The sequence below is a fragment of the Corythoichthys intestinalis genome, chromosome 9 (assembly GCF_030265065.1).
Source record: "Corythoichthys intestinalis isolate RoL2023-P3 chromosome 9, ASM3026506v1, whole genome shotgun sequence".
NCBI classification, from domain to species: domain Eukaryota; kingdom Metazoa; phylum Chordata; class Actinopteri; order Syngnathiformes; family Syngnathidae; genus Corythoichthys; species Corythoichthys intestinalis.
In genome coordinates, this window is record NC_080403.1 from 55,653,503 (window position 1) to 55,666,058 (window position 12,556).

The 12,556-nt window shown below is 39.1% G+C and overlaps 1 protein-coding gene across 2 annotated transcripts in view; it reads right to left on the minus strand.

Moving 5' to 3' along the window:
* Positions 1 to 1,256: 1,256 nt before the first annotated feature.
* The window catches only part of st3gal8 (ST3 beta-galactoside alpha-2,3-sialyltransferase 8), a 42,200-nt gene continuing 30,900 nt past the window's right edge, over positions 1,257 to 12,556 (minus strand). For both annotated transcript variants that reach the window (XM_057846654.1, XM_057846653.1), the window contains exons 7-9: positions 4,954 to 4,999; positions 4,774 to 4,893; positions 1,257 to 4,615 (exon numbers count right to left, since the gene is read on the minus strand). In XM_057846654.1, the coding sequence (XP_057702637.1) occupies positions 4,448 to 4,615; positions 4,774 to 4,893; positions 4,954 to 4,999 (334 nt within the window). In that variant the 3' untranslated portion in view covers positions 1,257 to 4,447. The remainder of the gene's footprint in view (positions 4,616 to 4,773; positions 4,894 to 4,953; positions 5,000 to 12,556) is intronic.

The window sequence follows — 12,556 nt, forward strand, 5'->3', positions numbered from 1 at the left end:
TTACCGGGAAGATACATAGCGAGAAATTGAAGCAACTTGAAGCTAGTTTAATTTCACAGCAGCAGTATTTCGCATGAGCCCGAGAGTCGAAAGAGAACGCTACAAAGGCTAGTTGCGAGATTGTTGAAATGATTAATTTAAAAAAAATATAAAGCAAATGTGACACACAGAATGGCTTGCTAAAATTTGCTTGAATATATTGTTCTACGTAAAGGACGTCAGCCAAGGTTGGCCCCCCACATTTTTACCACAGCAAATTTGGCCCCCTTCACAAAATGTTTGGACACCCCTGCTTTACATAGATCAGTCGTCCTGGTCCCTTTGGAGAAAAACAGCCCCAAAGCATGATGTTTCCACCCCCATGTTTCACAGTGGGTATGGTGTTCTTCGGATGCAATTCCGGATTTCTTTCTCCTCCAAACACGAGAACCTGTGTTTCTACCAAAAAGTTATATTTTGGTTCCATCTGACCATAACACATTCTCCCAGTCCTCTTCTGGATCATCCAAATGCTCTTTAGCGAACCGCAGTCGGGCCTGGACGTGTACTGGCTTCAGCATGGGGACACGTCTGGCAGTGCAGGATTTGAGACCCTGGCGGCGCATTTTTTTACTGGTAGTAGCCTTTGTTACTGTGGTCCCAGCTCTCTGTCGGTCATTTACTAGGACCCCTGTGTGGTTCTGGGATTTTTGCTCACCGTTCTTGTTATCATTTTGACGCCACGGGGTGAGATCTTGCGTGGAGCCCCAGATCGAGGGAGATTATAATAATAATATAATAATGGTCTTGTATGTCTTCCATTTTCTAATAATTGTTCCCACAGTTTATTTCTTTACACCAAGCGTTTTAGCTATTGCAGATTCAGTCTTCCTAGCCTGGTGCAGGTCCGCAATTTTGTCTCTGGTGTCCTTCGACAGCTCTTTGGTCTTGGCCGTAGTGGAGTTTGGAGTGTTTCTGACTGAGGTTGTGGACAGGTGTCTTTTATACTGATGAGTTAAAACAGGTGCCATTAATACAGGTAACGAGTGGCGCCTTGTTAGACCTCGTTAGAAGTTAGACCTCTTTGACAGCCAGAAATCTTGTTTGTAGGTGACCAAATACTTCTTTTCCACTCTAATTTGGAAATAAATTCTTTAAAAATCAAACAATATGATTTTCTGTTTTTTTTTTCCCACATTCTGTCTCTCATAGTTGAGGTTTACCCATGTTGACTAATACAGGCCTCTCTAATCTTTTCAAGTAGGAGAACTTGCACAATTGGTGGTTGACTAAATACTATTTGCCCCAGTGTATGTTTACCTCTTCTTTTCAGAAAATAAAACATGAAAACTCTCTCTCTTTTAAGGGTTTAATCAATCTTTATAGTTCAGTCCAAGTGGCAGCAGTGCCTTCACTGATTCACAAAAGTATTGGGACATGTGTCCCGTCATGATCAATTTTCTTATTGTTTTTGGAAAGAAAAAAACTTTTCTCTACTTCTTTAAGTCATAATAGTACGAAAATACCGTTTCACAGGAATCATAACGCTTCGGACGTTAGTGGTCAACAACTTAAAATGTTTACTGTAACAAACCCACGTTAATGTAACCTCACTCATAAATACATTTTTTTTTTTTTTTTGCATTCCTTGTAGCTCCAAAACTGAAAACAAAATAATGTTACAAAAAAAAAAACCTCAAATGCAACATGCTGTAAAATACAAAAAAAAAAAAAAAAAAATACTGTGTGGTCCTCGTTTTCCTTCATTGTCGTTTGCAAACAAAAAGCAGCACACCCACAAACTAACACGCGGAGGACTTTTACATTCACAGTACGCTTTGACGCCACCAGGTGGCGCTGACTTTTGGTACGACAAAATATCTCGATAATGTTTACAAGTGTAGTGGCGCAAAAAAAAATTACTGTTAAAGCAAATGACGGATTATTCTGAAAATGTATTGGATTTTTTTGTTTGTATAATACTGAAAAATCGCATTTACTCTTTGGCTGCTATGGCAGTAAATTGCTGTTTTTAATTTATGTTTGGCTAACTATCACTGCACATACTCAGTGAAAAGTGTACATATACACTACCTGGGCTGGGAGTGATAGAATGACAATGATTACACAATGGAACATCGCTAGTCAACTGAATCGGAAGGAATTGCTGCAAAATGACATTATTCGGACACTTTATAACATGATATTGCAGAATTGTTTTATACCACATGATGGCAAAATTACCGTGGGTGAGAAATGCAAAACACAAATCAGAAAACAACTAACAAAAGCAGAAACAAAATTTCAGAAAACAAATAAACAACGGAAGAAGTCGCTGGACAAATCGTAAGACAAAAAAAATCGAATCAAAACAAGTGATTTGTTTTCTGTGACTCGGTATTTGTTTTCTCTCGGGATTTGTTTCCTGCCACTCTGGGTTTATTTATTGTTTGTGTTCTGATATGGAAAACAAATCCCAAGTCACAAAATCAATTAAAATGATTGTTTTCTGCCACTTCGGAGTTCGTTTTCTGCCACTCGGGTGTTCGTTTTCTGCCGTTTAGGATTTATTTAGTTTGTTGTACGTGTTCTGAAAGTTAAAACAAATCCCAAGTCACAAAACTAAATCAAAGCAAATCTTTTTTTTTTTTTTTTTGTGACTCCGGATTCGTTTTCTGCCACTCAAGATTTATTTATTGTTTGTGTTCTGAAATGGACAAAAAAAAAAATTCCAAGTCACTAAATCGATTAAAACAAATGATTGTTTTCTGCGATTCAGGATTCGTTTTCTGCCACTCGGGATTTATTTAGTTGTGTTCTGAAATGGAGAACAAATCCTAAGTCACAAAATCCAATCAAAACAAATGTTTTCTGCCACTACGGAGTTAGTTTTCTGTTACTCCGGGGTTTGTTTTCTGAAACTCAGGATTTATTTTATTGTTTGAAATGGAAAACAAATCCCAAGTCACAAAATCAATTCAAACAAATTATTGTTTTTTTTTGCGACTCAGGATTTGTTTTCTCCGACTCCAGGTTTGTTTTATGCTACTCAGGATTTATTTAGCTTATTGTGTTCTGAAATGGAAAACAAATCCCAAGTCACAAAATCAAATCAAAACAATTGACTGTTTTACGTGACTTCGGATTGGTTTTCTGACACCTGTGATTCGTTTTCTGCCACTCGAGATTTATTTAGTTTCTGCCACTCGGGAGTCGTTTTCTGACCCTCACGATGTATTCAGTTTGTGTTCTGAAATGAAAAACAAATCTCAAGTTACAAAATCAAATCTGAACAAATGATTCTTTTCTGCCATTACGGAGTTCTTTTCTGCTACTCCGGTTTCGTTTTCTGGCACTCAGGATTTATCCAAAGTCACAGAAAACAATCAGTGACTTTAGATTCATTTTCTTACAACTGAAATTCATTTTCTGCTACTCACGATTTATTTAGTTTGTGTTCTGAAATGGAAAACAAATCCCAGGTCACAAAACCAATTTTAAAAAATTGTTTTCTGTGCCTTGGTATTCGTTTTCTGCCTTTCCGTGGTTCGTTTTCTGTCACTCAGGATTTACTCCGTTTTTCTGTTCGTGTTCTAAAATTTAAAACAAATCCCAAGTCACAAAACTAAATCAAAACATGTTTGCTTTTTGTGACTCCGGGTTTGTTTCTAAGTGGAAAGCTAATCACAAGTCACAAAAAAACTAATCATAATAATTTGTTTTGTGTGACTCATGATTAGGTTTGAGTGGCACGAGATTTTAGTTTCCTGCAACTTATGTTTTCTGTGACTCAGGATTCGTTTAATCTTTTGTTTGTTTTCTGAAATTGAATTTAATGTCTGAAATGGCCCCAAAAAGAAAATCAAGTCACGAAATCAAAAACATTTTACATGACTTATGGTTAGTTTTTGTTGTGACTCGCGAGTTGGAATTTGTATTTTTGTGACTTGTCATTTGTTTGCTGTGACACAGAATTTGTTTTCTGATTTGTAAATGTTAGGCTTAGAAAATGGGACCAAAAAATGTATCAAAACTTGTCTTGAAGTTGTCCTGTCCATAATTTTAAGGACAAAAACAAATAGCACGAAATATATTTGACTATTTTTTTCCCATGTTGTCATCATGTGATACTGTTTGAAAATTTGTTGAAAACATTTAGGGATGAAAAACCAGCATCTAAGGAAAAAAATGGCACCAAAACTATGATGGGACGGCAACTTAAGTTTGAATGAAAAGGCTGCGTTATCAGTGAAGCCACAAAATGGCTGCCATTTCCTTAAGGCAAAGTGCTCAGGAGAAAAATAATACAGAAAACAAGGTTATCCCTCAAGTCTTTTGGAAAAATAATACATCATGTATGTGGTTATTCCCCACCTCAGAGCAAAAAAAGCCATTTGTGGTTGCGGGACGCTCAACAGGCTTGCGGAAAGGCACAAAATGGACGACATCGGACTAGGGTCCGACAATTTCACGCGTACAGCCGGATCTTTCCTTCCTCGGCCAGTTGGCGGATGACCTGCGACTCGAAGTCGGCGCTGTGCACGCCAGTCTTGCGGAAGGCGCCGGCGTGACGGTGCTCCTCCCAGTAGTGGTGCCAGTTGCCCTGACGGTCCGCCCCGTAGCCGAACACAGACACCTGCTCATGATACGAAAAAATCATGACACGAAAGCCAATTCTGCATCTTTCGGTAATAGAATTTGAAAATGCCCCCAAATGAATAGGAATTGACTAAAAACGGGGTAAAAGAGGCAGAAACGGAGGCGGTCCCAATAATACTTGTGGCTTTTACCCACCTGGTCGCAGGAGTGCAGCGCGTAGATGACTGCCAACATGCCGGTGGACGGGTAACGGCCATGACGCTCAGTCCAGTGCTCGTGGACGTACTTGAAGAAGGCGGGACTCACCACCAGAACCTCCAAAAAACACATTCGTCAGCACCGCCGTGCACACCAGTGCTGGGCCAAGCCTCTTACCTTGTCTTTATCTGCCGTCACTCGCGCTTTCACCCTCATGTAGGTCCTAAATAAACAGACTTTGTTTCACATTCCAAATGTTGACAGAGTGCATCTATCTATCGATTATTTTAGCAGTTGATTAATCAAACTAGTTAGTTCGAATAATCGAGTAATCGGAAAAGGAACATAAAAAATTAAAAGACCTGAGCTGAGCCTCAAACGGCATTAAAAAATTAATGATCTAAGTACAACAAACGAAAAATTAGTAGTAAAAGTTCGCTAGCTTAAATGCTATAAAATGCTTTTTTTTTTTTTTTTCCCCCACAATGCTCTTAACAAATGGTTCAAAGACATTCTCACAAAAACGGCTAAATATACCTATGAAGTAAAAACTGCAATTTCTGGAGAAATTCCTCTTCTTTGCTGTGTGGAGATACAGATCTTAACCCCGCCCAGGTTTGATTGGGGACATTTCGGGGACAATATCAGGTCACTTCCTGTTGATCTGGGAACATTTGGGGGGCGTGTCCTGGTCATATCAGATTATTTGGGGGCGTGGCCTGGTCGTATGAGGTCATTTGGGGACATTCGGGGGGGCCGTCGCCTGGTCATATCAGGTAATTTGGGGACATTTGGGGGCGTGTCCTGGTCATATCAGGTCATTTGGGGACATATGGGCGGCGTGTCCGATTGATATCTGCTCCTATTGATATGGGGACATTGGTTATTTTGCAATTGAAAATGAATGGGAAAAAATTTGGACGTCAATGGCATCGACTTACGTAGAAGTCAATGAAATCCAAGTACATTGGCATCAATAGAAAAATATGACTCCAATATGGCTCGGAAAACTCTGAAACCTGAGGATCTGGATGAAGTTAAATCCTCCATCCAGAAAATAGTGGCCTATCTGGCCCCTCTGACGAACCTGGAGGCTTCTCTGACTAACCTGATACAAAGCCAGAATCGGGAAGTCAAGAAAGAATTACAGCTGATGCGCGCTGAAAACGAGAAGCTCAAGCAATTGGTTGAGGAGAAGGAGGCTCGCATCAAAAGACTGGAAATTCTGGCTGATGATCTCGACCAAGGAAGACGCGCAAATGATCTTATCTCTGGATTGCAACTGACGCCCAGATCATATGCCGAGATCGCTAGCCCACCAGTGGTTGAACAGGCAATTGCCAAGCTGCAAGAATTTGGAATAAAGGTCGACCCGCAGGACATCCGCCACTGCTTTCTGCTCCCAACTGGGGGGGACAGGCGACGGTGGTCGTGAAGTTGGCAGACCACAAGAGCAAGAGCAAGAGCTTGACCAGCGCCACCGCCTGAAAGGAACGAAGATTTTTCTGAATGACAACTTGACTCGCCGAAATGCCCAAATAGCGAGAAAAGCGCGTCAGGTCAAAAAAAAGGGGAAAATTGCCAGCACCTGGGTCTCTGATTGCAAAATCCTTGTTAAGTCGCAAGACATGAAGATAAGAGTCGTGAGAAGCCTGCAAGAGCTGACCTCATTCGAAAATTAGTGATGACAGCTGTTACCACCTGTCTGGATGACCAGATTGATGAGTACCATGATGACCCAACTGATAATCTTGATCCTGACCTCAACTTTTACAATAACATGTCAAACAACTGTAAGTACGACACAGCGGAACAGTATTACACAGAGCTTCAATAACAAGTTTGTTGTTATTGCCGTCTCAGAAACCCGGCTTAAGGAAAACAAAGAAACTGACTTTAATTTGCACAGATACAACATATCACCGACCATCTGCCTATCTTCACAAACTACACTCCACGCAACCACTGCGTAAATCCGACAAAGACAGTGTACAAAAGAATCAGAACTGATCAAAACATTGAAAACATGAAAAAAGATCTCTAAACTCAAGACTGAAATGATGTTTACAATGCAAACAATGTGAATGCAGCTTATGGGTGCTTATGTATACACTTCAGCACGATAAGCACTGCTGACTCCCACGGGACAAAGAATGCAAAACAAACCTTGGATGACCAAGACGCTTATCAACGCTTGCAAAAGAAAACAGCTCTTTATATCTTTGTTTTTGTTTTTTCATTTGTTATATTCTGCCAATCTTGTTTGTAGTTTATTTGTTGACGCCAGTGCTAAAACAGCTATCATTTACCACACAATGAATTATACCTATCACTGGAGATGCACTACTGAAGTAACGTGATAGATGGACATGATGTGTTTTATGGAATGTACAATGTAGTGTCTTGTAAAAATAGATAAGTAGTTTTATTAAGCGTTAGTGTATGTTAAAGTTGAACACTTCTATGATGAAGTAGAATGTAATTCTAATGTATTTTACTTGAAAGCTTTTTATTTAACATTGCAAGGCGAAAGAATATCAAACACTAAAACTAAATTTTGACTGTGTGTCCCGGGCTGTTGGGGGACGGGTATCGATGAGCGTTTGCTTTTTCCCGTCTTTCCTTTGTCTGTCATCGTCTTTCTCGGGCAAATTCCACATTCCGAAACTGTCAATGATTATGATGATGATGACAATGACAATGAATTCATTCACTCATTCAATAGAATGGACAAACATGCTCGTCGATAGCATTAAACAAAGTAAATGTCATTGGAAATGAATAGGAAATTTGGACGTCCATGGCCATCAATGGCAGCGCCCTCCATATCGTCAATGGAATCGGGGACATTCGATTTTTTGCCATTGAAAATGAATGGGGAAAAAATTTGGACATCCATGTCCGTCAATGGCATCGACATCCATATGTGTCAATGGAATCTAAGTACATTGGCATCAATAGAAATGACATAAATGGCCGTCAATGGCATCTGTCTAAATTGGCCTCAATGCAAAGTTAATGCCATTGGAAATGAATGAGAAATTAGGACGTCCATGGCTGTCATTGGCATCGACTTACATATGCCTCAATGAAATCCGAGTACATTGGCATCAATAGATCCAACATACATGGCCGTCAAAGGCATCAATGCAATGTAAATTTCATTGGAAATTCAATTGAAAGTGAATGGGGAAATTTGAACGTTGCATCCCATTTAAAATGAATGGGAAAGTTTTTGGCAAATTTGCGGGCTATCATAAATTTTTTCCAAATTCTGAATGTAACTTTTATGCCCTTTACCGTCCCGGAATTTTTGAAGTGATTTGGTCAAACATTTGTAGGACTAGATATAAATTTTTAAAATGTTTTTAAAAAAAACTCGGTGTTTACGGACGAACGGAAAATTTTTCCGGGTCGTTTGAAAAATTCCCTGCGTCGCATGAAAATTCCGGTCGTTTCGATATCCGAACGGTGCTGATCGCTCAAACGGTTTGGGCTGTGCGGCGCGCTGAGGAAATCCCATTCAGGGGGAAAAAAAAAAAAAAACACATTACCTCAAACAAAAACTTAGCTTATGTTGGTTTTAGCAAGGAGCAGCTGGATTAAGCCACGTGAAATGAGTTGTCATATTCACTGTCGCCACTAGAGGGCAGTGTATCCACCCAAATCGATAAAACTAAATGCAAACACTTTCAAAACAAACCATTACAAAGCCACTTCATTTCTACGAATACTCGAAGGAGCAAAATTGAATTCCAATCCTTTTTTTCTAATCGATTAAACGTTGCAGCAATACCACCGATACCATTTTTTGATTCCCAATACCAATTCCGACACCTGTGTCACTTGCGCCAGTGGGCAACACGGGACGAGTCTGTGAAAGCGTCCAACCGGCTTCATACTCGGGACATATTTTCATGTGTGAAAGCAATGACGCAAGTAAATCCTGCGTCACCTTACATGGGAATTTCCCTGGATAGGTGTGTGAAAAGTGCTATTGATGGATAAAACACCAAGTAGCACTGGTGTCTAATTTGCTCCAATAAAGCAGGTATCATACATTTATTTTGAACACTGCAAAAACTCAAAATCCTATCAGGACTAACATTTTAGACCAAATTAGGTAGAAATTTACAATTAGCTTGACAAAAATGAAAATTCAACTGAAACACATGGGGGAAAAACACCTGACTTTGAAGTGAAATGTCTTGTTTTCTCATGTGTATTTATAAATTTAAAAAAAAAAAAGGTTTATCCGATTACTCGATCAATCGATGGAATTTTCAGTAGAATACTCAATTACTAAAATATTCAATAGCAGCAGCTATAGTCACTTGCTGCCATTGATGGCGCTAGACAACCAATTCATTTTGACTTGGACATCTGGTGCTGTCATTGGCAACTTGTGCGCCCCTGAATCTTCCGCTTGCGCCCCTAAAATTTTAAGTTAGGGCCCGGGCCACTGTGCTCCTATAAAAAATGTTAGTCTGGAGCCCTGAGACCTCGAACATTCCGATCTACTTTTTTCCTTTTCATGAGTTACCCAGAGGTTCCTACTATAGTCCCTCAGTACAGATACAGTGCTGGCCAAAGTATTGCTACCTCTGCAATTCAGATAATGCTCAATTTCTCCCAGAAAATGATTGCAATTACAAATGCTTTGGTAGTAATATTCTTATTTATTTTGCTTGCAAAGAAAAAAAAAAAAATCATTATTATTTTACACAAAACAAAAAATGGGCCAGACAAAAGCATTGGCACCCTTTGAAAAATCGTGATGCTTCTCTAATTTGTGTAATAAACAGCACCTGTTACTTACCTGTGGCACATAACAGGTGCTGGCAATAACTAAATCACACGTGCAGCCAGTTAAAATGAATTAAAGTTGACACAACCTCTGGGCTGTGTCCTTGTGTGTACCACATTGAGCATGGAGAAAAGAAAAAAGACCAAAGAACTGTCTGAGGACTTCAGAAGCAAAGTTGTGAGGAAGCATGGGCAATCTCAAGGCTACAAGTCCATCTCCAAAGATCTGAATGTTCCTGTGTCTACTGTGCACAGTGTCAGCAATAAGTGTAAAGCCTATGGCATTGTTGCCAACCTCCCTAGATGTGGACAGAAAAAAATTAATGGAGATTTAGGGGTGCACGATAACCATTTCTTGAAACCGATATCGATAACTTCTTGCACCTCAAGGCCGATACGATATGATAACCGATAATATATATAATTTTTCAATGTGTATTCACCTGAGTTTTTGAACACTTGTAGGTCAAAAATACTAGTGGTTGATTCAGCATAGATTTGCCTTTGACCAAACCAGAATTTTCATGATGACATGAACATTATTACAATAAACAAAACACACAAGAACAGTTTTGACTTCAAATAAAGTGCCCATATTATTTTTAAATAAATATAATCTGAGTCAATCACAATCAATCAGTCAATATCATTAACGATGTGTTCCTCTGAACAATGAACACTGATCGAAAACAAACATAAACCCAACAAGTATTGTGCTTTGTCATCAGACAAGACATATGGTGCAACAGGAGAGACTTTTGTCGTCTTGGTCAATGAAACAACTTTCTTAACCTGGCAATTATACAACAGCAAGACTGTCAATAACCAAAATGCCTCTCAAGAACCTGTAAACATAACACTGTAAAATCCAAACATTAGCTATTTGCCATAGTAAGGTTTATAACTCTGAGGGAAAAATACGGCCTCTAGAACAAACTTTGCATACTGGCAAAACAGGAGTGGAAACGAACGCATACATCCCAATCCGACACCGTGCCAAAAGTATTATTAATAGGCCCGATAATATATAATGTTATCGGATTTATTGGGATGGCGTCATTATTCCTATTATCGGACCGATAATTATTGTGCAAATCTAGATTTCAACGAATGATTGTGCGAATGGTGGCTAAAGAACCACGACTAACATCCAAACAAGTTCAAGCTGTCCTGCAGTCAGAGGGTACAACTGTATCTGTCGGCGTCTGAATGAAAACAGACTCTATGATAGGATACCCAGGAAGACCCCGCTTCTGACCCAGAGACATAAAAAAGCCAGGCTGGAGTTTGCCAAAACTTTACCTGAGAAAGCCAAAAATGTTTTGGAAGAATGTTCTCTGGTCAGATGCGACAAAAGTAGAGCTTACAGGGAAAAGGCATCAACGTAAGAGTTTACAGTAAGAAAATTGATGCCTTCAAAGAAAAGCACTCGGTCCCCACATTCAAACATGGCGGAGGTTCCCTTATGTTTTGGGGTTGCTTTGCTACCTCTGGCACTGGACTGCTCGACTGTGTGCATGGCATTATACATTCTGAAGACTACCAACAAATTTTGCAGCATGATGTAGGGCCCAGTGTGAGAAAGCTGAGTCTCCCTCAGAGGTCATGGGTCTTCCAGCAGGACAATGACCCAAAACAAACTAGAAAATGGTTTGAGAGAACGCACTGGAGACTTCTAAAGTGGCCAGCAATTAGTTCAGACCTGAATCCCATAGAACAATTGTGAAGAGATTTGAAAATGGCACCCTTCAAATCTCAGAGACCTGGAGCACTTGGCCAAAGAAGAATGGGCTAAAATTCCAGCAGAGAATTGTAAGAAACTCATGGATGGATACCAGAACCGGTTGTTCGCAGTTATTTCATCTAAAGGTTGTGCTACCAAGTATTAAGCTGAGAGTGCCAATACTTTTGAAGTTTTGTTTAAAATTGCCATGATTTTTTTTTTTCCATTGTCTTTTATGATTTTTCATTGCAATCAAAATGAATTAAGCTATTACTACCAAACCATTTGTAATTGCAATCATGTTCTGGGAGAAACTGAGCATTATCTGACAGGATCGCAGAGGTGCCAATACTTTTGGCCAGCACTGTACTGGTAGAGACTAGGCATGTGCCGGTATGATATTTTGACGGTACGATAACCGTGAGCAAAAATACCACGGTATCACGGTATTGCAATTATAGCTCCAAAAAATTTTGAGATGTATGGGTTAAAAAAAAAACTTTTTTATATTGAACAGGATTTTTTTTTTCAGACCATAGTTGCAAATTGGAACATTAATATATTGTTAAAATAAATAATCAATAAAAAAATATTTTAAATAAAATTAAACTAAATATAACTTATAGACTATACTCACAGCCACAGCTCAAGTTGCTCAAGATTAGAGCAAGAACAAAATAATTTCTATAAAAAAGTAAAAAGACTTCTGAATACAATTTTTTTGAAATTTATACTGCATGACTTTTTTTTTTTGAGGGTGGAAAAGCTTAAGTGAAGTTTCGCCATTTTCAGCCACTGTGTCAACTCTAGTCTACATGATGTCATGCCTTTGATTTGTGCTTAGGGCAAGATCATCTTTCGCAATTAGCGATCTTTGATGCTATCACTTTTTGCCCTTCATTCTTAAGCGACTCAAGCTTGTTTTCTCACTCTGCGGCTGTCACACTCAACGAAGTTGCTCTCCCAGGTAAGCCTAGGCTAACAATCATCTTTGTAAGCTTTTAGTTAGTTTTTATATTGAATTTGAAAGGAAAATGTGTGTTTTGTTTTTGGCGAACTTTTTCCATGGTGCTAATCTGTTGAATCTACTCGCATGGAAAAATCTAATTGTACAACATTTTAAATGTATTCATTTTGTATATTACACTTACCACGATTTGAGAGCTCAATAAATTGAAGAACAGTACGCCTTATATTTGGAGTATTTGGTTTTGAGTTAGCTGGCAGGCTAGCCGATAGCGTCACTTTCAC